This window comes from Lissotriton vulgaris, chromosome 5, assembly GCF_964263255.1.
Source record: "Lissotriton vulgaris chromosome 5, aLisVul1.2, whole genome shotgun sequence".
Lineage (NCBI taxonomy): Eukaryota > Metazoa > Chordata > Amphibia > Caudata > Salamandridae > Lissotriton > Lissotriton vulgaris.
Window position 1 is genome coordinate 1,129,548,206 of NC_141693.1, and position 25,864 is coordinate 1,129,574,069.

The 25,864-nt window shown below is 45.2% G+C and overlaps 1 protein-coding gene across 2 annotated transcripts in view; it reads right to left on the reverse strand.

Moving 5' to 3' along the window:
• The window catches only part of NRAP (nebulin related anchoring protein), a 360,104-nt gene that overhangs the window by 68,454 nt on the left and 265,786 nt on the right, over nt 1-25,864 (reverse strand). For both annotated transcript variants that reach the window (XM_086922847.1, XM_086922846.1), the window contains one exon: nt 10,741-10,845. In XM_086922847.1, the coding sequence (XP_086778973.1) occupies nt 10,741-10,845 (105 nt within the window). The remainder of the gene's footprint in view (nt 1-10,740; nt 10,846-25,864) is intronic.

The following is a 25,864-nucleotide window of genomic DNA, read 5'->3' on the forward strand; positions in this document are numbered from 1 at the left end:
CATAGGGACCCCTTCAGGCGAAACCCACGAAGGACAAAGCCAAGAAAGATCCTAGTGAATTTTCACACATATTCGTTAAAAGACCTATCGGGAGCAGGTTTTCTTTTCAGATAAGATCTGATTTATCGAGGGTTACCCTGGTAGGAGAATGGAGGCTTTTAGGAAGTTAGGCGCAACAGTGCAGCTGGGTTTCCCCGCAGCTCTGAAAATAATGTTCAATAACAAAATGTTTAACATCCGTTCAGTTCAGGCGGCGGACGAGCTACTGATGTCCTTTGGTGGGGCCGAGGGGGGTTCCAGTTGAGAATGTGGGTTTCTAAAGTAGGAGCTTAGGGTTGTATAATTTCTTGACTCTCCTTTTGCTTCCCCATCTTTTTCTTTTTCTTTTTTCTTTTGCGTGACACATGGTGACAAGGTTAGAGGTATGGGGGTGCAGGGGAAAAGAGAGGGTGAAAGTACTAAAAACAAAAAAAAGAAAAAAATAATAAATAAAAAAGCAGAAGCATGCAAAAAAAAAAAGGGGGACAAAAAAAAAAAGAAGAAAGTCAGGTTGTACCTGCGTAATTAAAACTGGTTATAGTTAAGCGGGGGAAATACAGCAGGAAAAAGTATAAAGGAACAATAATCTAGTTCTCAACTATATAGTTAAAGGCGCTTTGTAGGGGCTCGGACAGGGTAGGAGTACCACCAACCGGACATGTTTCGGTTAGATAGTACAAGGGTTCCTCATGGGGGGGATCACAGGGGTGAAGGGGGTTGGGTAAAAAAACCAAAAAATGTTCCTCATTTCCGGTTTGGTTGTTGATACATTTTTCAACATGGTATGGGCAAGGATCACACTACTGGTAATAGCTAAGGGCTGTATGCCTCTTTTATATAGATACAGTGGATGTGGTACTACATATGAGTAATCTCAGGATCCTCTCCTGGAATGTTAATGACCTGCACACCAACCCTAGAGCAAACAGGATCTTACAATATTTGCGGGATTCTGATGCGCAGGTCATTATACTCCAGGAGACACATTTAGTTGAGGCTGAGCTACTTGATTTGGTTAAAAAGAACAGATGGATAGATATTTCAGTATCTACCTCCCAATCACTTAATATAAGGGGTGTGACTATTTTTTTCAAAAAAACGATCACCACAAGATTAATCATGCAGAAGGTAGACTCGGGAGGTAGGTGGGCAATCACCACTGTGGATATAGGTGGTTCACGTATAACTATAGCGGGTTATTATGGGCCCAATCGGGATGATCCCTCAGCTTTAGAATCCCTATTTTCTAAACTTTTGCACTTCTCAGAACCTATTATAATAGCAGGGGATTTTAACATCGTGCTCGACCATTCTCTAGATAAGACTCCATCTAGTCGACAACAAATATTGTCCAAATCTAGAGCTTTCTTACTCAAATGCATGCACCAATACGGCTACGTAGACATCTGGAGGGTAAGGGCAGGTCAGCAACCTGGCTTCTCGTTTCGGAATTTTAAATACCACCATCAATCTAGGATTCATTTTTTTCTAATAAGCCGAATTTTGGTAGATTCTGTAAAAATGTTTAGTTATTTACCGTCGCACCTGTCAGACCACTCTTCAGTATCTTTAGATCTTGTCGGTGTTATTCAACCCCCGACTAGGTCATGGTCTTTTGACCGGTCCCTCCTTTCATAGTTGGATGATGTCTTATACATCAAATCAGAAGCACAGGAATTTATGCAAATTAATATCGGCTCTGCAGGGTCTAGTACTGTTTGGGACGCTTTTAAGTGTTCCCTGCTAGGTGTCATCAAGAACAAGACCGTATTTCGCAGGAGGCAGTACACGCAAGAAGTTGTGTCTATCGAAGCTAACCTATTAAAAACGCAAGCTGAACTAGATGCCTGTAGTAATGTTTCCAACCCCACTTTATTGGCCATGCAGGAGAAACTGCTGGAACTTAAAGGGCAACTAGCTTCTGTTCTAAATCAGCGCATCCTTCAGAAATGGGAAGTGAGCAAATTAGCCCATTTCGAATATGGAGAAGGGGCCGGCAAACTGTTGGCCTGGAAGTCTAGAACTGATCAGGCGAGCAATAACATTGATTCTATTACAACTAGTGCAGGGATCGTCTCGCCTGATGTAGAAATCAGATTAGCTTTTAAAGAATATTTCCAGAATATATATCAGGAGGACAAGAACATCTCCCCTGAAAGCATAGGTGAGTGGCTGAATGGTATTTCATTACCATCACTATCCCCAGAACAAAGCGCCTTTCTAGATAAGGCAATTACAGAAGAAGAGGTGGTGATGGCGATACAAGGCAGCAAGGGGAGTAAGGCTGCAGGGCCGCATCTGTCCTGGTTAATGGAGGTCTGTCTGTACTCTTTGTTGTTACAAGAGGAACATGACAGGGCTGCCCTCTATCCCCGCTGCTTTTCGATCTCTATATCGAGCCGTTTGCTCAAAAAATACAAGAGGATAACACCATCAAGCCTTTTAAGTATAGAGACTGGGAAAAGAGGGTGGCCCTGTATGCGGGCGATGTCATGATTATGACGTCAGAGATTAATACCGCGTTTCCTGCAGCTATCAAGTTAGCCTTGGAATTTGGGAAAGTCTCAGGGTATGAGATAAATGCCTCAAAGACTGAGATAATGGTGTGGAACAACGATGAAACAGGATTTAACGAGCAACTAAGCACAAATTTGAGATATCTTGGATTAAAAATTGTTAAAGATATTAATCTGATCGCTTCCACCAATTTCGCTATAGTTGCTAAAGAGTGTTGAAAGTTAATGGGTTCCTGGGGGCATCTTCCCCTGACTGTCCTGGGTCGTGCACATTTGGTGAAAATGTCCATTCTACCTAAGATGTCCTTTTTATTTAATACCATTCCACTTTATTTTGATACATCTATGTTGGCTAAGCTACAGGGGGACATTACTTCATTTATTTGGAATAAGAAAAACGCAAGGATTGCTTGGAAGAAAATTAGGCGTCGTAGGGAGAAAGGTGGTCTGCCAGGCCCAGACCTGCAGATATATGCGTGGGCATTTCAATTATCACACGCTCGAATGCTGCTAAAAATGCCAACAGATCAGGGTATAGGGATGATGTTCTCGGCCTTATTGGAGGGTGAAGGAGTTGGGCAGTCGGGTTTCTTGTTTAAGTTTGGTAACCCCACATTTTTCAAGAAGGTCAAACTGAAGGTGCTGCAGGGCCTAGCAAGAACTTGGTCTAATCTCAGGTCTTCTATAAAACTGGGGTACGATTCTTACAGATCTCCCATATGGGATCTCCCGGCTGCTCCAGGTTGGGTGAGTGATATACTAGCAATTCCACTAAAAGAGGCTGGAATATCAACATGGGGTGATTTGTTTGTGGAAGGGACTTTGCTTCCATGGGAATATCTAGTGAGCAAAGTGGGCCCCAACCTTTCAAGATTTAAATATTTGCAAATATCAAGCTGGGCTCAAGCCCTTTCCACCCAAACCCTTCATTGTAACAACTTGCCGCTAGGAGGAGGCAGTCAATTGGAATCTCTCTTGCTGGATAAACCATCTGTAACAAAAGAAGTTTCTTTATGGTACAATTCAATCCTGGAAGAGATTGATGGGGAATTTCATCTTCCCGAGCTATTGTGGGGTTCCTTGATGCCTAGCCTGAACTTGAATGACCTGTGGCTAACATCTTGTAATGTTTTGTGGGATCTAGTTAAACCAGCCTGGTTCTGCAGCAACCATCTATTTACCCTACATAGGGCCTATTACTCTCCCCAGAGGTTGTCTAAGTTCTCCGCAGGTGGCCCTGTGGCCTGTGCTCGGTGTGGACTAGTAGCGGCCTCTGACGCGCATATGTTCTTTGATTGTCCTCACTTGACGTCTTTTTGGGATTCAATCAGCAGTAAACTTTCATCTTCCCTGTGCTTTATAGTGGTTATTTTCCTTCGCCTCGCAATCTTCAGTGTAGTGGATCAGAATCGAAGCCCAGCCAAGAACCTTTTGTTCTATTTCATCCTGGTGGCTCGTAGAGAAATCTGTAAGCGATGGAAGGAGGCCTCCTCGCCCTCTCTACATGACTGGTGTGCATCAATCCTCCAAATATCGAAACTAGATCTCGCCAGGGCTGGGAAACCAGATAAGAGAGCTTTCTGGCATTTATTTGACTGGTCCCACTAGTCGTACTGGGGTTTTTTTTTTCCCCAGGTCCGATGATTACGTAGCCATGGTACAATCTCCCTGCTAAGCCACTTCGCCTCCTTCATGGCACGCTGGTGGATATAAGCAATGGTGGTAACTGGCTAATGGTTAGTATCTGACAACCGAGTAACAAGGTGCCAAGATCGGTATGGTATATCTTGTAGCTGTTTGGTTATGGTCGCCCCATACATCTCTCTACCCTTACCAGTCTCTGACTGAGGCAGCATATCTGTACCACTCTATGCCTTTCTTCCTTGTTCAGCAGTTCAGCAGATCACAACCATGGTGGAGATGAGGACAATAAAAAAACAAAAAAAAATAATTAAAAAAAACAATAGCCTCTGCATGACTCTTTGGATGAAAGTAAGCCATTTCAGTAGCATTCTCAATGGTTTGTTTATTTCTTTTTAAGTGTTTGTCACGTTAATGTGACCAATGAAATGAATCATTCTTTTTCGTCAAGTCTCTCAGCGCAGTACTTACAGTTCCAAAGTTTTGTACATATCTGAACAGTAACTGGCCCTGCCAAGAAATGAACGCACCATAGAAACATCTTGTGAAAATCAGCATTTGACAGCGCTTACAGGAGTGGGGGGCATACCCATTTCAGAAAATAGATGGCCAAAGAATTCTAGGTTTTCTTATGGAACTCACACTTATCTGTATTCAAAGCCAAACCTGCGTCAGCAAGTAAACAACATACTTGTGTAAGAGAGTTATCATGTTCTTTCGGCGTAGCTCCAAAAACCAATATGTTATCTCTGTAATTGAACGCATTTGTTACCGGCTGTATGATATGTCGAATGACGTCTTGAAACAGGTTGTACTGTATCGGCAATCTTCTTCAAGTTGTAACTGAACGAAAGCCTTTAGTTGAATCAAGATGAGAGAAGACCCTTGCGCCATTTAATTGCATTATCATGTCAACAATGTGTGGACCGGGATGTCGGTCTCAATAAATTGCCTTGTTTGGCTGATGCATATCAACTCCTATGCATCCAGCACCTTCACTGTAACCATGGGTGTAGTGTGAGTAGAGGGGCTACGCAGAGTGCCACAGAGCCGGAAACAAACTCTGTGAAACTCAGCGTAGCTCCGCTATGCCACCCGCAACCCACCTCCCACCCCCCTATTAACAATTGTTGATAATGGGGGTGGGAGGCGGTGGCTGGCCAACTCCGCTCTGCTGCGGAGTGTGCAGAGATTTACCTACTCTGCGTTCTCCGCGGAATGCGGAGTAGGCAAATCTCCGCAGACTACGTGAGCGGAGCGGAGTTCTCTGCCCACGGTTAATTCACTTTCCTTTTTAGGCACTACCACTATGGGAGAAACCCATGGCGTTCGACCAGTTGAATGTTCAATAATGTCATGCTTAAGTAACACATCAGCGGCCCTGCTGAAACCGAGTAGGTAGGCACTTGATGCTGTGCCTTGAAACCATGGATAGGTGCTTGAACCTTTTTGTCGCTACAAATGAATCTTGACTTTTTAAGGGCATCGATGCAGCCCATGCATGTACTTTGGTTTTCAATGGCATAAGCTGTGGCAATGGAGTAGTTCATTGTATTTCTCCTCAGGCATAATGTTAATCGATGCACCACTGTCAATAATGTAAGGTATTGAACAGCCATTCACTTTCAGTGTAAGGTTTGGACAATCTTTGGCATGTCGATATTTTCTTGATTGACATTTTTCTTCACAAGTGGCCAAACCAACATGTGCATGCTTTTAGCACAGTGGATTTAGGGCCAGATCTCTGTACTGGGGTGAATGTTAGACATTGTTCTGCATTCTCTCCATCAATTGTTGTTTTTGCATTTGTCACCCCAAGTGGGACGGGTATGCCCAAACATGGGTACCGTGCTCTCCATGCCACTGGAGTCAAGCTATCATGGCTGATGAGGGGTGAAACCCCGAAACCGGTCCTAGGATGGTTGTTTCCAGTCCAGGGAGAACCTGGCCTGGCAGTTTGGGCTGGACTGTTCCCATTGGGCGCAGGATCAAGACTGATTTGCATATGGCTGGGTTCAAACTGGAATGGCATGGGGAGCCAAAAAACGATGGATTTAGGCCCAGATCTCTGTACTGGGGTGAATGTATGACATTGTTCTGCATTCTGTCCATCAATTGTTCTTTTTGCATTTGTCACCCTGAGTGGGACGGGTATGCCCAGACGTAGGTAGGTCCCATTCTCTACCTGCCACTGGAGTCAAGCTATCCTGGTTGATGAGGGTTGAAACCCTGAAACCGGTCTCTGTTCAATGAATGGCTCTTGACAGCGGCTGACTGTGTGGCACCCGTAAAATTAGGTACAGCCCGAGCTGAAAGGTTTAAAAGTAAACTGCAGGAGAGCGGAACGTCATTGGAGACAAGACCAAAGTAAGGATAAGAAAACAATCTACAATCTTGCCCTCCAACAGTACAAGGATGCAATCATTGCCGCAAAAATATTTTTTTACACAACTAAGATTAAGGAAGCCGGAAACTCCACTAAGGAACTTTTTTAAACTGTCACACTGCTGTCCAAATCGCAGCAGGCTAATGCTTTCCAACCAGACCAAGCTATGTGCAATAATCTGGCCCTATATTTCCAGAGCAAGGTCCAAGTGATTTATAATTACCTTTTGAACACTCGAATGGGTCCAGATAAGCCATGTCAATCACCTGATGAGTCTGGATGTATGCACTGCAGATTAGCGTGCTTACTAACAGTTACAAACAATGAGGTACCTAACCTTCTTGTTTCTATAAAATCAGGTTCACCCAAAGACCCCTGTCCTCCCGCGATTATGCATCTGGTGGCTAGGAGAATCTGACGAACTCACCCCTCTAGTCAATCAAGTTTTGGAATCAGATAGCTACCTGGTATGTTGGAAAAAAAGCAATGATTAGGCAGATTCTGAAAAAGTCCACCCTAGACCCTCGGAACCAAAGAACTATCGCCCAATTGCTGGCTTACCAATAGCAGCTAAAATCTTGGAGAAGTCAGTGAATAAGGTGCTGACTGACTATCTAGACACCAATAGTCTGCTGGACTCTACTCAGCATGGTTTCCATTCATACCACTTCACTAAATCTGCTTTGATTGTAGCAACGGAGGAGGTCCGCAGAATAGTTGACGGAGGGGGTAGAGTAGTCCTTGTACTTTTAGACCTGTCTGCAGCTTTTGACACCGTGAACCACACGGTGTTAGTGCAGTGGCTGAAGGAAGTGGGGATCAAGGGTACGGCTCTGACTCTCCTCTCATCATTTTTGGAGAGGAGAGAGCAGAGACTGTGTTGGGAGGGTCTGAAATCAGACAGTTTCCATCTTCCCTGTGGGGTCCCACAGGGATCAGCTTTATCACTGATGATGTTTATTATATATGTCATTCCCCTGGCCAGACTCATCAGGAAGCATGGCTTCGCCCTGGTATCCTATGCGGATGATTCTCAGCTTGTAATCTCGATAGCTAAACAACCTGAAGATACAGCTGTTAGATGTCATGCATGCCTTACCGAGATTATGACCTGGACGAACCATAGCTTTCTGAAAATTAACACAGACAAGACAGGGGTTAATGAGTTTGGTCAGGGCCGATCCCTGTGGAATGATTCCTGGTGGCCGGTTGGAGCGGGGGAATGCCCCGGCCCGTGCCTAAGATCAGAAACCTCAGAGTAATTTTCGATGACCAGTTAAACTTTTCTGCTCAGGTAAACAGCCTCACCTCTTCTTGCTTTTTTCTAATAAAAAATTTGAGAAAGATATTTCTTTTCATCAGTACGGAACTACTGGTGGTGGCTCTTTTGTTATCCAAACTTGACTACTGCAATGCTCTGTTGTTGGGGATTGATAAAACCCAGATGAGAAAGCTGCAGTCCTTACAGAATGCCGCAGCAAGGCTGCTTTTAAACATACCTAGAAGTCAATCAACCTCGGCAGGAATCTGAGCACTGCATTGGCTCCCTGTGCAGCAGCACGTGAAATTGAAGGTCCTATGCCTGGTTCATAAAGCAATGCATGAAGGAGGGGTCAGGGACATCCCAAAAATGTGTTTACCCTCCACCCCCGCTCGACAGTGATTTAGGCCTCCTCCAGATTGATAGGATTAGGTGGGTAAGATGGTGTGGCAAAACTCTTTCAAACTGTGCAGCAAAGTTATGGAACAAAATGCCTATAGCAATGAGATTCCAACCAAATCGACAATCCTTCAGGAAGAATTTGAAAATGTAGCTGTTTACTTCGATCTAGCACCCTAGTAACACAGGCTATATCACTTCCGTATACACCAGCGCCAAGACGCCGTGGCATTCGAGCGCTATACAAAGATATATCCTATCCTATCCTAGGATGCTTGTTTCCAGTCCAGGGAGGACCTGGCCTGGCAGTTCGGGCTGAACTGTTCACATTGGGCGCAGGGTCAAGACTGATTTGTCTGCGGCTGGGTTCAAACTGGAATGGCATGGGGAGCAAAATAACTATGAATTTAGGCCCAGATCTATGTACTGGGGTGAATGTATGACATTGTTTTACATTCTGTCCATCCCATCAATTGTTCTTTTTGATTTTCTGAGGAAAACATCAACATGGCACAATAATTTTACTTCTTTTACATCACCAACAAGATTTTTGAGATACTTGACTATCTTTTTGTTATCAGTCTCTTCACTTGTAGCAATGAAAAAATCAAATTTCTCTATCCATGCAGTCGATCTATCACCAAAATCTTGCTTTTTGGCTTTCGAACGGTAGTGGTAATTTCAGAACTGCTGCAGTATTGTAATCAATTCTGGGGGTAGTTGATGATATTTGAGGTTGAGTTCTCACTGGCTTCCTTGGCTATTCATCTAGGACCTGTTTGTGTGAGCCATCTCTAAGGCCTTGAGATGTGGTGGCCTCTGGACCATCCTTGATGACATTTGGAAAGATGGTCTCGGTCTTTGTCTACATTGGAAAGCAGCTTTTCACTATTTAATAGATATCTGCGACCATTTTAATTGTTGCCCACTGCTATGTTCCTGTCCTGACTACCTTCACGGCCTTCAGTCAACTTGACAGGACCCACCAGTGTCATAAGTACAACCCCTGTGCTTTGCCTGGGTTGTTGCAAATGGCACTGAAGTCGTACCAGCTCACTTTACTTAGGGTCTAGTGAATAAATAACTGTTTTATTCTTTGGCATCTCTTTGACTGCAATTTGTCTTCACCACTTTCAAATTGTAATATTATTTGGCAATTTGTGGTTATCAATAGCTGCTCTTTGAAACCCTGGTTGTATCAGCCATCAGCGTTAGCACAGATGACATATGACTGTACATTGTGTATGTTCGGTCTGACCAGCAGGTTCACGGTCACCGATATGTAGATTTCTTTGCAATGCTTTAGTTTTTTCAACTTCTGTACAGTGACTAAAGTTGTGCTTTGACTCCACATGAGCTAAAGGTCGGTTCAACACTTCAACTGCTACATGCGCTTACTTAAACATGGACGAACAGACTTAGGTTACGGATTTTGTCGTGTTCGGACATTACTTAGGCCTGGGACTTCCCCTTGCATCCAGCGCAATACACTGGATCACAGATCTTGGATTCTAGCAACACAGTTTTCTGAGCTTTTCATATTACAAAGCCCTGATGAAGTTCTCCATGTGGGAATGAATTGCGATGGCTGAGCTGTTTATGCTTTTCACTTATGGAAAGAATTGAGTTAAAATCGAAACGTTTGATACAACAAAAGTGTTCTGGATTTCATTGCCTGGAGCACCCCCACTTCTAGTGGCACACACAAGCAGTTTGCTTGGTTTACAGTAAACTGTCTGGCAGAGCACTGTTGATCTTCGGGTTACTGATCCCCTAGCTCATCATCAGTTGTAGTGTCCTTCTCAGCCTGGGTACCTGCCAATGACTATGCCACACATGGAGCTTAGTTTACAAGTCTTTTTTCATCTGTGTGTAACTGGGAACTCAACATTGTACACCAGCCTTCAGTGCATTCCACTCTAATAATTATGTCACAGTTCAACAGAGTCCATCAGGAGTCAAAAGGGTTCCATCATTTTTTAACTTGCAAGACACTACACATAGGATGTCATGTTCTACTTTAAAAATGCTTACCCAATTGAAGACCTGTAAAATGTGCACTGCTAGTGGCCAGTATTTCTAAAATTATTTATGGGGGAAGAACCTCAACCCATTCTCGTTAGAGATAATCAGGTTGCCTGGGGCAAAATGAGTCTTTTTTTCAACATCTTTGTATTGGCTGGTGCTAGGAGTCAGTCCTGCCTTAATGCTAGTACTGGTGCAACAGTTTTTCACCCAGGCAAATCACCTGCACAAAGCCGGCAAAGTGTGATGAAACTCTGGAAATAAATGCTGAACAAAAGAGGAGGCTGTTATGGAACCACCTATTCCCGCCTGTTATTCCCCTCCAAACTTGTAATTATTAGTAATTTCATGATACTCCTTGAAACTTACAAGTGGTAAAAGTAGTTTCTGTGGACAGGGGGAGGATCAGGACGCAGATCAAACTCCTGACCATTTTTAATGGGTCACAATATATGCTATCATAGTATACTCACATCACTGAGGTTTGCTGCATTGATTCGTGCTCGAGAGAACTCTGGTAGGCCAAGTGTAGTTGTATAGTGATGAAGACTGTCCTCTCCTGCTGCTTTATACAGACGCTACATCAGAAGAGCAAAAGAGATGAGTTTAACAATGATGATCTGGAGTAATAATGTAATATCAAAGAGAGAGTATGCAAACTTGAACTAGCAGTCTAGCTTGTGTTCGATAATATGGTGCTTTATAGTATTTTATAGGAGAGGCTGATTTAATTTGCCAAACTCTGCCATATTTCATTACAAAATACAAGGAAACACAGATGTACATAAGTAAGGGGTACACACTTGAAAGAAAAAATAATCCTTCATGTGTCAAAGCTCTGCTATCCTACCAACAGTTTGTGCTCACTAGTGCCCCCACGATAATGGGAATTATTACCGCAACAAGCCCCACACAAGAACAGCATCAACAACTGCAACGATAATAATATTAATATTGCTCCTACCCTCTTTTCCCTGTATATCAATGAAAACATTGACTATCTCAATTTCAGCACAAACGATGCCCCAAGAATAGCACAAGAGAAAAATCTAAGCATTGATCTTTGTAGATGATACACTGCTCATTTGGAATACACCTTTGGGGCTCCAAATCCTTATGGATATGTTGTGCACTTTCGTGAGGCTCAGGGGCTGGAGCTGAATCCACAAAAACCAAGTATATGATTTTTAGCTCCACAAACAGCATAAACTACAAAAGCCGAATTTGATTCTGTGCAATAAAACGTCACTAACTTTAAATATTTAGGTGTAAAATTATGAGGCAATATGTTGTGGTCAACACAAATCAATATGAGTAAATTAGCCCAACAATATAGTGTGTTGACTATTTAAAACATTTTGACAAAACAGGTGTTAGGCATGTTTCACCAACATTGCAGGTTTATAAGGCAAAAAGCCCTGGGTGTTGCAAAATACGGTACAGACCAATGGGATTCCAATAATGTATAAGACCTGACTAGAGTCAAGAATACATTTTTAAGGTCACTGATAAAATTGCCCCAAAGCTCTCCCATATTGCCATTACAACTTGATGTGGCTATGAAGAATGAGAAGGACATAATCATTTTCAGGCCTATCTCATATTGCTGTAGAATTTGTTCTAACGGAAGCCTCGCACCATACAAGAAGTATTGCACCATCCCTTGGCTTCAATCAGTGAAGAGATGGTGGGACATCTTGGGGATGGATGAATGAATTGTGGACCAACCCTGGGTCTGTAACTAGAGAGAAGGGGAATCTGATAAAAAATGCTACTGGTTGCATGTCCAAGAGTTGTGGCTCCAATCCGTTTTCCCAGGGATAGCACTGATTACTTTCTGGACTTTAAAGAGTGAACTAGGTCTTGAGCCCTCTTTAGGTGCTATCTGTCCTCTGGTAGCAAGACAATTATATATAAAATTCAGACATGGAGTCTTACCACTGAAAAGTCTCACATGCCAGTGGTCTCCTAATAGTGTGCTACCTGTAGAAGATCAGTGCCCAGTGTGTCAGCTGACAAGTGTGACAGAGGTCCACTATCTCTTTTTTAGCCCTTATTATACAAGGCAAAGAATAAAGTGCCTAGTTCCAATCTGTAGACTCCTGGGTGTTTTCCAATACATGGTGGCCTTACAATTACTTTTAACTAATTGCAGAGGCCCAAGTGTGTTTACTATGTCTCGTTATTTGTATGCGACATGGCATCGGCGGATAAAGATTATCTGCAACTAGTTTAAAGTAATCTGTTTTTTTAATATGATACCAATGAAATATTTTGTTGATATATTTGTATATTCATGTATACATTTTACCTATTTTTAATAATGTTTAAAGCTATATTGTTATGCTACATTATACATTGATGTTTATATGGTGCTTTATGGGCCTAGTCCCTGAAATAAACATATTGGGAGAAGAGTGTAAAGTATCTATGAAATGCTTCAAGTCTGTATTTTGCTTGTTAATGACAAGTTATGACATCAAAACTAACCTTTTACTAGGAAAATATGCTACTCTACTAAATAATTACTACTCACGTCACAGTGGCAGGTTGTGCCATCTGACAGACAGCGGCCATCCACCTTCCCATACACAAATAAAGAGAAAGAGGTACGGAGGGATACTCCAATGCAGTATTTTTAAATGTTGTTTTATCAGTATTGTTGATATTGTTGTTATTACTATTATCATTCTATGTACTTAACTACTTGTGGTAGTAGCAGCAATAGTAGAAGCGTTACAATTTAATTTAAGATTATAATTATTGTGTAAAGCCCAGCAGGGCTCAAGTCATCATCACTACTATTCAGCTTTCCAAACCCATTTTGCAAGTGCACTCTATGAACAACACGATCCTCCCACTACCATGAATAGGGGCATACACTTTAGTGGTTCAAGCAATCTCATACACACACCCTGAAAAACAAACTTATTTTAAATATGTGAAGGGAACAGAAGACTCTTAGTCTAATGAACTTATAACTACCTTCCTAATGTTAGAACTGCAACCGAACTTTAGTACACCGACCATAAAGAATAGGAGAAGACTCTCAAACCATTCTGGCCTATATAAATCAGCAACAATACTAGACAGGGGGCTTCTGAAAACTTCTGATTTGCTAAGTTTCAGAAAATGTAATATTGCTCTGAAGGAGGGAACTACCAAACACTACAGGGAAAAACATCAAATCAATTTCTACCACAAGATCCGACACAACGTTAAAACAGAAGGCCTCCAAATATCACTAGGAGAAACATCAGACCTTCTTAGCCTAATAAATTCAGCAAAAATCCTAGATAGGAGGCTTCTGAAACCTTCTGACTTACTAAGTTTCAGAAAATGTAATATTGCTCTGGAGGAGGGAACCACCAAACACTACAGGGAAAAACATCAAATCAATTTCTTCCACGTGATCCAACACAACATTGAAACAGAATGCCTCCAAATATCACCAGGAGAAACCGCAGCCCTTCTTAGCCTAAGAAAGTCAACATCACTTCATGATGCAGCACCATGAAACATCACCTGGTTAACCTTAACACATCTCCTGTGAGAAAAGTAGGCCATTGAACACCACCAGGAAAACCTCACGCCTTTGGTACCTAGGAGACACAGCATCAATCCAAAATGGGGATCCCTTAACAAGAAAGAGGAACTTCAAACCCTCCCAGATTAAAAAATCCATTACCACTCTTAAGAAAGGAAATCAGACAACACTTCTAGAAGAAACCTGATCTACTCGGTGTATAAAATTCTTAGCACCTCTAATAGATGGAAAGCCTCCAAATACCACAAATAATGATATTTGAGGAAGCAAGATGACAGAAACTGATAAGTAGTATCCTCATAAGAAACAAGCTTGAGGAATGCATTGTAAACTTGCCTCATTTGGCGTAGGTATCATGCAAATTTTGTTTCAGGACTAGCTTTAGTAGTGCATTGCTGCTACAGAGCGACTAAAATAATCAGTTTTGGCAGGGTTGTGGGTCCTTTGTTCACTGCATGAGAAGTAAATCTCTTCTGCTGTTTTAATCTGAGAGGGTACTTTGTAGTAATGTTTTTGCAGCATGCAGCTGAATATGGACCCACCACCTCCTTTTTTACAGTTTCCTGGTGAGTTTGTCACACATCCTTAAGTAATAGGTGGTATGAACATATTGTGAGATAACAAGTCATTTCAGCATAATGCATCACACAGGAAACATGTACAACATAGTGTTGCATTCTGTGTGTGTGTGTTATCCTTCTGGAATGCTACCATGTTTTTTAAGTGTGTGAGGTAGTGGCATTGTGTTTTCAGTAAATATTGGCTGAAGGTTCAAGTGCTCATACCTTAGTGTCTGTAAATACGTAGCCTATTTGCCTTACTTCTGTTTCTGTGAGCTTCTCAGTTTGTTAATGAGTACCATCTTGCTGTGGGCACTTGTTGCCAATTGTACATGTAAGGGAAACTAAGGAGAGCATTCACATTGTCAAGAGCCACAAGAGTCAATAACTTGATCACAGATTGTTTGTTACATTTGCCTTTTGAAATCAATGGCACTTAGTCACAGTGGGTAGATCAGATATTGCTACTGCTATTTCACATTTCACGTGATGAATGTGAAGAACCTTAAGTATGGCAAAGATAACAGTAGGAACTTTGAATTTTGGAAAAGGCCAACAGACCTAAAGGAGGATGGGGTTCTCCTTCTCTGGAAAGGCTCAATAAGTCCACCAAGGTTATTGAGAGGGATGTTTTTTATACTGAGTCATGAAGGGCGTCTGGCGTGATTCATGAAGAGCACATGGGGTCTGGCATGAGTCATGAAGGGCACATGGGGTCTGGCAAGAGTAAGAGAAAGGTGCACAATTTATTATGGTGTGGTATGCACCTTCCCTTGAGAGGAAGGTAAGGGCGTGCGCCTTATGTGCTATGCAGAAAAAGATCACAACTATTTGGTGCCCAAAACTACTCTCTTTCGTCTGCCCTGTGATGTAGGATAACATGATGGGTCCCATTCATGTTGAAGTGGTAATACCCACTTTTGTCATCACAGTCAATGAGTATTTAGTAGGTGACTAGAGGTTAAAGTAGACTCAGTGAATGCTACTATTGTTGTAAAATTCATGTTCACTCATGTTATCCATAGGAAGTGGATTGCAGCCTGCGTGATTATTGGCAATAGTGTTTATCTCCATTTGAATTTTATAAACTAATTCCTGCCAAGTTTGGGTTTAGAGCTTGTATCCCTTCATACCCTAAGTACTAATTTTTGATGAGTACTTCCAACTGCAGATTCCCCACCTTTTAAATTGTCTGGAAACGTTTTCCAGGATTGATCTGGAGTACTGATAAGCGATGCCATCTGACTCCACAACAGCCTCGTTCAGCCTCCATAAGTGATGACGTGTAGCCATATATTGGCGCCACTTTCTGATATTAGATCATTTTTATCTGTGTCCTTTGATGCAGATCCATATCTCCACTCCCAAAATGAGTGAGTTCTTCATTGACTTTTAAAACGGGTCTTCAATAGCAATGTACTAGGGATATCTCCACAGAAGTTTACAGGGTTCAAAAAGCTGCACCTTCTAGGAGAAAGGGTCTGTCACAGAACTACATGATGTCTGTCTTCGGTGTTTCAGATCCAAGGACGATTTAATGTCATGTGACAAATGCTCTGTGAGTCAACAGGTAGAGGGAGGCAAAACTGTAGATCGTGGAGCCTAAGAAACATGGCCAGTCACATTCCAAGTCACAGAACCATTCCTGCTCTCAGTCCTGGCCAAGCATCCATCCTCTAAGACGGAATCCAAAGACAAATCTTCAAGCAAACACAAGACGTCCAGATGGGAGTTCTCTCTTCGTCGCTGCCATTCCAGGAAGAAATCACGCAGCTGGCACTCAAAAGGCCGTATTCTCATCAGTTGTCCAACTTCCACCTATTCCATAGCTGGTGCCTGTATGAACCCTGAATTGTCCAGGCCGTCCCCAACTCCAGAGTGGGTAGAGGACTTCAAGAAGGGAATGCACCGTCTTTTCTGGATGATTTTGGGTCCCCTGGAGTGCTCTTGTAACCCATTGATTCACCAGGTGTATCAGTCAGTCTCTCACTGTGAGGACATTCCCAGCACCAGCTCACCTCTCTAGGTCTTGCTAGGCTTCCACCAGACTCCTGCTGGCACCTGGTCACACCTCCGCTTCCTTGCTGAAGACCATTCTGTTGTCAGCTGAACTGACACCAATCTCGAACCCAAAGTTGACGTCAGCTATATCTTGACCAATGTTTCCCTCCGAGATTACTAGGTACAGTCAGTGGTGCTGGAGGACTCTCTGGAGGTGCCTCTGCCTCAGTGTCAATATCTACCCCTTACTATAAGTGGGGAAGTGTGGCTCACTGGTTAGAAGTGGCAGACCCTGAAGCAGAGGTCGACCCGGGACCAGGGTTCAATTCCCGATGCGGCAGGGTCTTGGGTCAATGTCCGCGGACTCGATAATTCTCGCCTAGGTGCCTACCCTAACCATGGGTCCCACTCTGCAACTCTGGGCAATAGCTTGCTTAATCTCCACAACGGCCCCAGCAGCGCCGGGGATGCCTGGCTTCACCTTGGGGTGCCCTCTCACAGGGAAAGCCAGGACGGGTTCCCCAGAGGTATACAGCGCCAGGACGCCACGTAACGAGGTAACAGTGCGCTTTACAAGTATACATACATTACATTACATTATACTAAAAACGGACTGTAATTAGATCTCTGAATTGCTAGTGGACTTGATACCACACCAGAGGCAGAAATAGATTCTCCATTGGGGCCCAACCAAGGAAAGTGTCTCCTTTTTAGTAGTAGGTAGAGCAGCAGCGGTGCTGGCACTGCAGTTGCCAGAGGCGAAAACCACAGGTAATATGCTTACAGAAGTTTGGCAGCATGGCCCTTCCACTTCAGTGTCCTTGCTACAGTTCATTGATGCATTCACATAAGGACTGACTGTGGCGTGTTCAAAAACAGGATTTGTAGAGCAGTGCTTGTCACCAGCGAGGGATTCCAGGCACTGAGAGCCAAGCTGCTAGGGTGGAATCAGTTGAACAACCAGGTCTTGAGCCCCTTTCTGAATTTCTGAAGAGAGGGTGAGGTCCGATGGTGGAGGGAGAGGCTGTTCCAAGGCTTCGCAGCAAGGTAGAAAGACAGTTCTCCACTGCTGCTTCGGTGGATGCGGGGTGTGAGGGAGGGAGGCAGAGCCCAGGTGTCTGGAGGGTTGGTGGCAGCTAAGAAGGTGGTTGATGTATCTAGGTCCTTGCTTGTGCAATGCTTTGTAGGCGTGGGTTAGCATCCTGAATTGGCATTTCTTATGGATGGGGAGCCATATGAGTTTCTTAAGGTGTGGGGTAATGTGGGTCCATTTGGAGAGGTCGAGGATGAGTCTGGCTGTTACTTTCTGTATGGTCTGCAGCCTCTTCAGGAGGTTTGTGGCAATTCCTACATAGAGTGTGTTACTGTATTTCAAACGGCTAGGGATGAAGGCTTGAGTAACAGTGCGTCTGGTGGTGATTGGGAGCCATTTGAAGATTTTTCTGAGCAGGAGAAGAATGAGGAGGCAGGAGAAGGAGACTGAGTTGATCTGATTTGTCATGGTGAGTTTTCTGTCCAGGATGATGCCAAGGTTCTGGGCATGGTCTGTATGAGTGGGTGAGGGTCCCAGTTCAGCAGGTCACCAGGATTCATTCCACTGGAGTTGTTGTTCCTGAATATCAGTACTTCTGTTTTGGATGTATTGAGTTTGAGGCAGTTGTTTTGCATCCAGTCGGTGAAGCTGGTCATGCACAAGTGAAATTTGGCCCGCATGGTGGATGAATCTTCATATAGAGAGAGGTTGAGCTGGGTGTCATGTGCGCAGGAGATGATGTTTAGTCCATGAGTTCAGGCGATGTCGGCCAGGGGGTTCATGTAGGAGTTGAACAGAGTAGGGCTGAGTGATGAACCTTGAGCGACGCCGCAGAGGATGTTCTTGGGTTCCAAGGTGAACGGTGGAAGGTGGATTCTCTAGGTTTTCTATTGAGGAAAGATGCGATCCCTTTGAGAGAGTCCTCTTGCAGTCCGATCTAATGAAGCATCTTGATCAGGGTGTAGTGGGATACGGTGTTAAATGCTGCTGAGAAGTCGACGGGGATGAGGGAGGCTGTTTCTCCCCAGTCTACAAGGGTTCTGATGACGGTAGTTGCGAGTGGGCAGTTTCTGTGCTGTGGTTTGTGCAGAATTCGGATTGGGAAGAAAAAGAAGATCACTGTTCTCCAGATATTCAGTGATTTGGTAGTTGATGGCCTTTTCAAAGACTTTGGAGGGAAAAGGGAGCAGGGAGATCGCCCGATAGTTTTTGAGCTTGTTGGAGTCGGCAGACGGTTTCTTGAGGAGGGGTTTGACTTCAGCGTGGTTTCACTCTTCTGGGAAGGTGGCCGAGGTGAAGGAGGTGTTTAAGATGGCAGTGAGCTTGTTGCTGATAGTCCTATTTCCCAGGTTGAACATGTGGTGGGGACAGGGGTCCATGGGTGCTCCTGAGTGCATGATGCTGTGGTGCTGTGTGGTGAGGTGGTCGCAGGTGGTAAACCAGTGGTCAGAGTTAGCATTTGTGGGAGCAAGGAGGCTGAGGATGTCAGCGGTGGGTATGGGTGAGAAGTGTTTGTATATGGTGGAGAACTTGTCTTGGAAGGTGTCCGCCAGGGTGCCGCAAAGTTCTTCGGAAAGAGTGATGACGTTTTCGGTTATTGAGGGATTGAAAAACTCCTTGACGATGTCGAAGAGTTCTTTGCTGTAGGTGGAGCTGGCTTCTATGTGGTTGGCTGTTGAGTTATTTTTTGTCTCTTTCAAGAGTTGGTGGTAAGCATGGGCGAATTTTGCGAATCTCGCGTTCGCGAATTTTGCGGATTTGCGAACTCGCAATCCGCAAAATCCGCGAATTCCCGCGGATTTTTTTTTTTTTTTGTGTTCGCCCGTGTTTCTGCCAGTTCGCGAGGGTTTTTACAATTTCGCAATTTGCGAACTTACCTGTCGGGTCGCAAGTTTTGCGAACTTGTTGTTTCTACGTGTCCAGCCTGTTTGGGACACTCTTCTTCATCACTGCCACTCTCTGTCACCACTGCCACTCTCTGACTACTCATGCCACCCTCTGGCCCACCCATGCCACCCTCTGTTTCATCACCACACCCTCTGGTTGTCCAGTGTACATTATTTTCAGCAAAGCAAAGCACACCTTCCCTGCCTCAAGTGACCTGAATTAATTTGGGGCTGATTAATGTGTCACAGAATATTTTTTTAGCTGGCACCTGCTTCCTTAGTGCGCCCTGATTAGTGATCTTTTGCACTTGCTAAGTGCTTTCATTGTTGCAAAATTAGTTACAACACCTGCCCTGCCCCAACTGACAATAATGAATTAGGGGCTGATTAATGGATTTTAACTTCCAGCCTGGCTCCTGCTTGTCTCCCTTAGCTGTAATTCAGGACCTTTGTGGCATATGTGTAACTATTCTGAGGTTCAGAGCAGGGTCACATAATAGTTGCAACTGGCAACTGAACTCTGGAGGGGCCCCTCAGGAAGCACTACAGGAAATGGCTACTAATGATGAGCCTGAACTTTTGAACCTGGTAAGTAGTTTCAGTTTTGCTAAGATCGTATTTCTGCAATTTAGCACTTATTCGCGGGGCGCGAAGTTGTACTGGGAAGCCGCAAACTCACGCGAACAGTGCGAGCAGTGCGAGCAAAATCCGCTGCTCGCGGATTTGCGGATTTTGCGGGAGATTCGCGAATCTCGCGGATTGCGAATTTCCCGAAAATCCGCAAAATCCGCGAGCAAAACGGATTTTCCGCCCATGCTTAGTTGGTGGTAGTGGTTGAATGAAGTTTTGAAGGTGGTGCAGTGTGTGGGCTACTTGCTGGTGAACCATTTCCTTTCTAGTTGATTGCAGTTGTGTTTCGTTGTTCTTAGTTCTGAGGTATACTAGCTGGCATACTTGGTGGATCTCTTGAGTTTGGTGGGGTTGATTGGCGTGGTTCAGTTGGCGCAGTCAGTGATCCAGGTGGTGAAGTTCTGGACGGCCTGTTCACTGTTGGTTGTGGTGTCAGGGTGGGAGGTGTTGAGGGCATCAGTTCATAGACTTTTGGGTACTTTGCTCCTAGCTGTGGTGGCAGTGCTGGGCGGCTTTGTGGCAGTGCTGGGGGCTGCTATGATGGTGAAGTGGACAATAAAGTGGTCCGTCCAGGTGAGCTCAGTGGCATTGCTGCACTTACCTCTGCTGCTGGCTGTGAAAATAGGGCTGACTGCTTGTCCTGCTTTGTGTGTGGGGTTGGTGACTAGTTGAGTCCATGCTTTTGAGGAGATTGTCTGTGTTGTCATCGTTGGTGTCATTGAGGTGAAAACTGAGGTCTCTAAGGAATATGTAGTGTTTACTGTTGATGGTTTAAGGTGCGATGAGGGGGGATGTTAGCGCAGAAGGCAGCGGATTGGTCCTGGAGGTCTGTAGTTGAGGGTGCCTCTAATGGTGGTTTTGCCATCTGGTTGAGGTGTTCCATAAACTGGGCGGTGTTGTCTGCGGCAGTGGTGTACTCGATGATTTCCTGGTGGATAATGGCGATTTCACCTTCGTGTTTGTTGGCGTGGTCCGGGTGTGCTAACTTTTAGCCGTTGGGGGTAGCCGTGGCAATGTGGGGTGCGGATACAGAGTTGAGTCAGGTCTCGGTGAGGAAGACCACGTTGGGGTGAGAGAGGTGATTGTATCTCAGATCTCAGTGGAGTGTTTTCTGAGCAATCAGGCCTTGAGCAGGAGGCGGTGGAGTTGTCCAGGTGTAGCCATGGTTGGTGTGGTGGTGGCAGTAGCATGTGCAGGTGCCCCGGTGTTATGTGGAGAAGTGTGGCAGCAGTTGTTGTCGCTGAGATGGAGTCCAAGGCTATGAGCTTGGTGTCTGTGTTTGCTCCGAGTAATGTAAGATCCAGGATTCCTAACGCTAGGCACGGTCCAGGCACAGACCTGCACAGACGGGCTTACATTTGGTGAACCAGCACCTTGGCCGCACTTCAGCCTTCATTAAGTAGGTACTGGAAGGGGGGTGGAGCACTGGGAGGCGGGAGTATCAGGAAAGCGAGCAGTGAGGCGTTCCGGCTCACAGAGACAGAAACAGAAAAGGAGTAGAGTTTACCACAGAATACTAAGCACATACTCAGAAAACGGCAAAGAATAGCAGGCACAAAACAAACAGTGAGAACAATAATAGGGCAGTACAATAATGGAACAGTAACAACAGTAAAGAAAAGGGCTGAAGAACACAAAGTAACCCAAAATACCAGGCACAGACTCAAAATACAGGCAAGGAATAGCAGGCACAAAACCACAGTGAGAAAAATAATGCGACAGTACAATAATGGAACCGGAACAGTAACAACAGTAAAGGAAAGGACTGAAGAACTCAGCCGGCAAAATAAGGAAGCACAAGTTTAAGGCGCCCCCCACACACAGATGTAAAGTAGTTGTAAAGAAAGGGATTTCTCCACAAGAAAAAAATAATTTCCTGCGAAGAAAAAAAAATGAAAAAGGAGAAAAGAAAAAGACTGCATCTGCACACTCCATTCTGGTGTGTTTAAATCTAGACTGTCTAGATTTCCCCACAAGGGGAATAGCAACCAGCAGGAGATGCCACGTGACATTCATATGACATGCTCAGTAGTATGCTTGAGCTTGCTGCAGCTTTCCAAATGTACTTCTGAAAATATTTGTGAATGTAAAAAATATAAAAGTAAACTCTGGCAAAGATGTAAACCTCCAACCACTCCATTGTTTTTGTCAATCTTGACTGTTGGTGACCTGCCAAGTCAGTATAGGTTATGGACTTTGCTTCCCTGGCAGATGTATAGGCGTGACACGGAAGGCATCCATGGGACAACTCCACTGAAGACACTGACACTTTGTAAAACGGGCGGCACTTGGCAAAGTTTTTGGTTTTGTAAAAACAAACTTTTAAAGCTCACTCATCACTAAACTCTACTAGACTCAGATATGGGAAAGGGGCTTAGGATGACAGGTGACTCTAGTTCACAAGGGGAAGGGATGTGGCTTGCTCTTCTAATTTTGAATTTGCTCATTCTCATGTGGGAACTCTACCACTTGCCTCTAACTTTCCATAGATGGAACTGCTTTGAGATAACCTACAGTATGACTGCGCTATTATCCAGTAGCGGCTGCAAGCGAACAGGCGTGGCAGGGGTGTGTGGGGGAGCAGAGGGGGAGGGAATTAAAAAAGAAATTTAAAAAACTCACCTACCTGGATGCAGCAGGCCACCACCTTTCCTCTGTCTTTGCCGTCCTCTTCCTGGCTTATGTTGAAGCAGGAAGCACCCTTGGTTCCACTGAGCCAATCACAACGCTGCAATGCAGTGTTTTGATTGGTCTGAGCGCCATAGTTCGGCGCACAGGCAGGGAATGGCACCCTGGGCATGTTCTCCACCCAGGCTGTAATGCAGCCTAGGTGGAGAACATTCAAAGTGCGCATGACATTTTGGCAAGCCGGCTAAGAAATGCCTACCACTCCTCCCCCAGCCTCTAAACCAGGGGCACTCATAGTACGGCCCAGGAAGCGTTTCTTAGCGGCCCGCGGACCTTGGAGACATGTACCAGTTTAAAAAAAAAAAATTCAAGTGTGTTAGTAAACACCGCCGTTGCAGCAGCCTGGACTCGGAGAGGCTCACCTCTATAGGAGCCGGGGGATTTTAGCCATTGAGTGGAGCTGCAGGGCCTCAGAAGAGATGAAACAGAACAAAGCCTCATTAACACATTAATGGTCTTTTAAAGACCCGTGAAGTGCTTGGGTGCGGCTGTGTGCGCGCCAGGCAAGCTGTCTTATCCCGGGCTGCCACACAAGGGAGGGGGAGGAGGGGGGGCGTTGAACTCCATGGGTAATAGAAGCTGAGAGCGCAGGATGATGTTGTATTTTCCGCGTGCTAGGAAAAAGGCCTGGGTAGGGGTATCCGTAGCATGAGAAGTTGTGCAAAATACCATTGCTTCTTACGTGTGTTTATGAAGAATAAAAGCAATTTGTGAGATAATTTTGGAGTATTTTGGAACAATTATTTTCGGAAACATGGATTATTAATACATACATTGTTGTATCGTCACGTATGCTGTCTGCACTGTAACACTCTTTTTCTTGCATAAGCAATCTTTCTGCCCTATTTACATACTGCACCCAGCGTCTAATGGTCAAAGACTCCAAAAACACACACGCAGGAAGTCTCATCCTGGAGGAAGAAGTTCAAGAACTATTTGGATATTATTTTCGGATGACGAATTTTTCTCAATCATGAATTCTAAGATATTTACTAAGGACTATCTCTAATGTGTCAGCATCTTAAGAATTGTCACTCAGTATGAACAGCGTGTTGAACATCAAAAGGGAGGGCGGGGTACATAGATTTTATTGCCTGGCGAGAGTTTTGATTGATGTAATAGGTGAAAAAAACAGCTTTTGAAAATGTTGAGGGTATACCTTATTTCCATATTGTTGTATAGTTCCACCAGTGCATGATGGGTTAGGTAGTTTTTTGGGACGAACATGTTAATCGTGGGCTAACATCATTGGTTTAACGAAAGGGGTGGAGTTATGATGTTCACATTTAAAGAGAGGAAAATCAGAGTTAATCAACTACGCGTAGTTTTGTTGAGAGATGAACCAGTGTGTCATTAATAATGTGCTGCAGATTATGGAAAGACTGGGGAAGGTGGTTCGATGTGTGCAGCAGAGAGCTCTTCCTTTTCGTGATATTTCTAATAGAATGATTACACCTCGCCTAGACAGAGATAGGGAGATGGAGAGAGAGGGAGAGAGTCAGGGGAGTGCGAGGGAGTGCGAGGGAGGGAGACGGAGGGAGTGTCAGGGGAGGGAGAGTCAGGGGAGGGTGAGGGAGGGAGAAAGAGGGAGGGAGGGAGAGTCAGGGGAGGGCGAGGGAGAGAGAGGGAGGGTCAGGGGAGGGGGAGTAAGTAAGTAAGTAAGTAAGTAATTGTTGTATTCCTACATGATGTCATTCCTGGAACCATTATGTGTCATGTAGAATGCTTGCGTGTCAGCGGACCATTCTGCTGTAATGAAAATGTATATTGCGTAACTTAGCCCAAGGGCATCAAGGCACCAGGGGGTGAGGGAGGGAAAGAGTCAGGGCTGGGCGAGGGAGGAAGAGAGGGAGGGAGGGAGAGAGTCAGGGGAGGGCGAGGGAGGGAGGGAGAGAGTCAGGGGAGGGCGAGGTAGGGAGAGAGAGAGAGAGAGAGTCAGGGGAGGAAGAGAGAGGGAGAGTCAGGGGAGGGCGAGGGAGGGAAAGTCAGGGGAGGGTGAGGGAGGCAGGGAGAGAGAGTCAGGGGAGGGCGAGGGAGAGAGAGGGAGGGTCAGGGGAGGGTGGGGGAGGGAAAGAGTCAGGGGAGGGCGAGGGAGGGAGAGAGGGAGAGAGAGGGAGAGAGAGGGAGAGTGAGGGTGAGGGAGGGAGAGAGGGAGAGTCAGGGTAGCGAGAGAGTGGGAGAGTGAGAGAGGGAGAGTCAGGGGAGGGAGAGAGAGGGAGAGTCAGGGGGGGCGAGGGAGGGAGAGAGAGGGAGAGTCATGGGAGGGAGGGAGGGAGGGAGAGAGAGAGTCAGGGGAGGGAGAGAGAGGGAGGGAGGGTGGCAGGTAGAGGGAGGGAGACAGAGGGAGACAGAGACAGACAGGGAGGGAGACATGGAGAGAGGGGGAGAGGGAGGGAGGAAGACAGAGAGAGAGAGAAAGGAAGGGAGACAGAGCGAGAGGGAGGGAGACAGAGAGAGGGAGGGGGGAGACAGAGAGAGGGAAGGAGACAGAGAGAGGGAGGGAGGGAGACAGAGAAGGAGGGAGACAGAGAGAGGGAGGGAGACAGAGGGATGGGGACAGAGGGAGGCAGACAGAGAGAGGGAGGGAGACAGAGAGAGGGAGGGAGGGAGACAGAGAGAGGGAGGGAGACAGAGAGAGAGAGAGACGGAGACAGGGGAGGACGAGGGAGGCAGCGGGAGGGGTGGAGACAGGGATGGAGACAGAGGGAGGGAGAAAGAGGGTGAGAAGGAGGAGACAGAGGGTGAGAAGGAGGGAGACAGAGTGTGAGAGGGAGGGAGACAGGGAGGGAGGGAGAGAAAGAGAGGGAGGGAGGCAGACGGAGAGAGGGAGGGAGAGAGAGAAAGAGAGGGGGAGGGAGGGAGGGAGGGAGACAGAGGGAGGAAGAGATAGAGAGGGAGGGAGACAGAGAGAGAAAGAGAGAGAGAGATATGTGTATGCTGGGTCTGGTGGCTCAGTGGGCTAAGATGTCCGCTGCAGGGGCCTGTGATCAACCTCATGGTCACAGGTTTTTTGGGCTCTAGCCCCACCCCCTCCCTCACTGACCCCGCCCCCACCGGTGCGGCCCTCGGCCACAAACTACACTGTAAATTTGGCCCCTGAGAGAAAGTTTGTGAGTACCCTTGCTCTAAACAGTCCTGCCCTAAACAGCTGAGCTAGTATATTAAAATAAAATTATAAGAACTGTATGTTATAATTATTTTATTTTTCCGTTTTTAATTGCTCACTCAGTGATAAGTAAGGCGACGCACCTC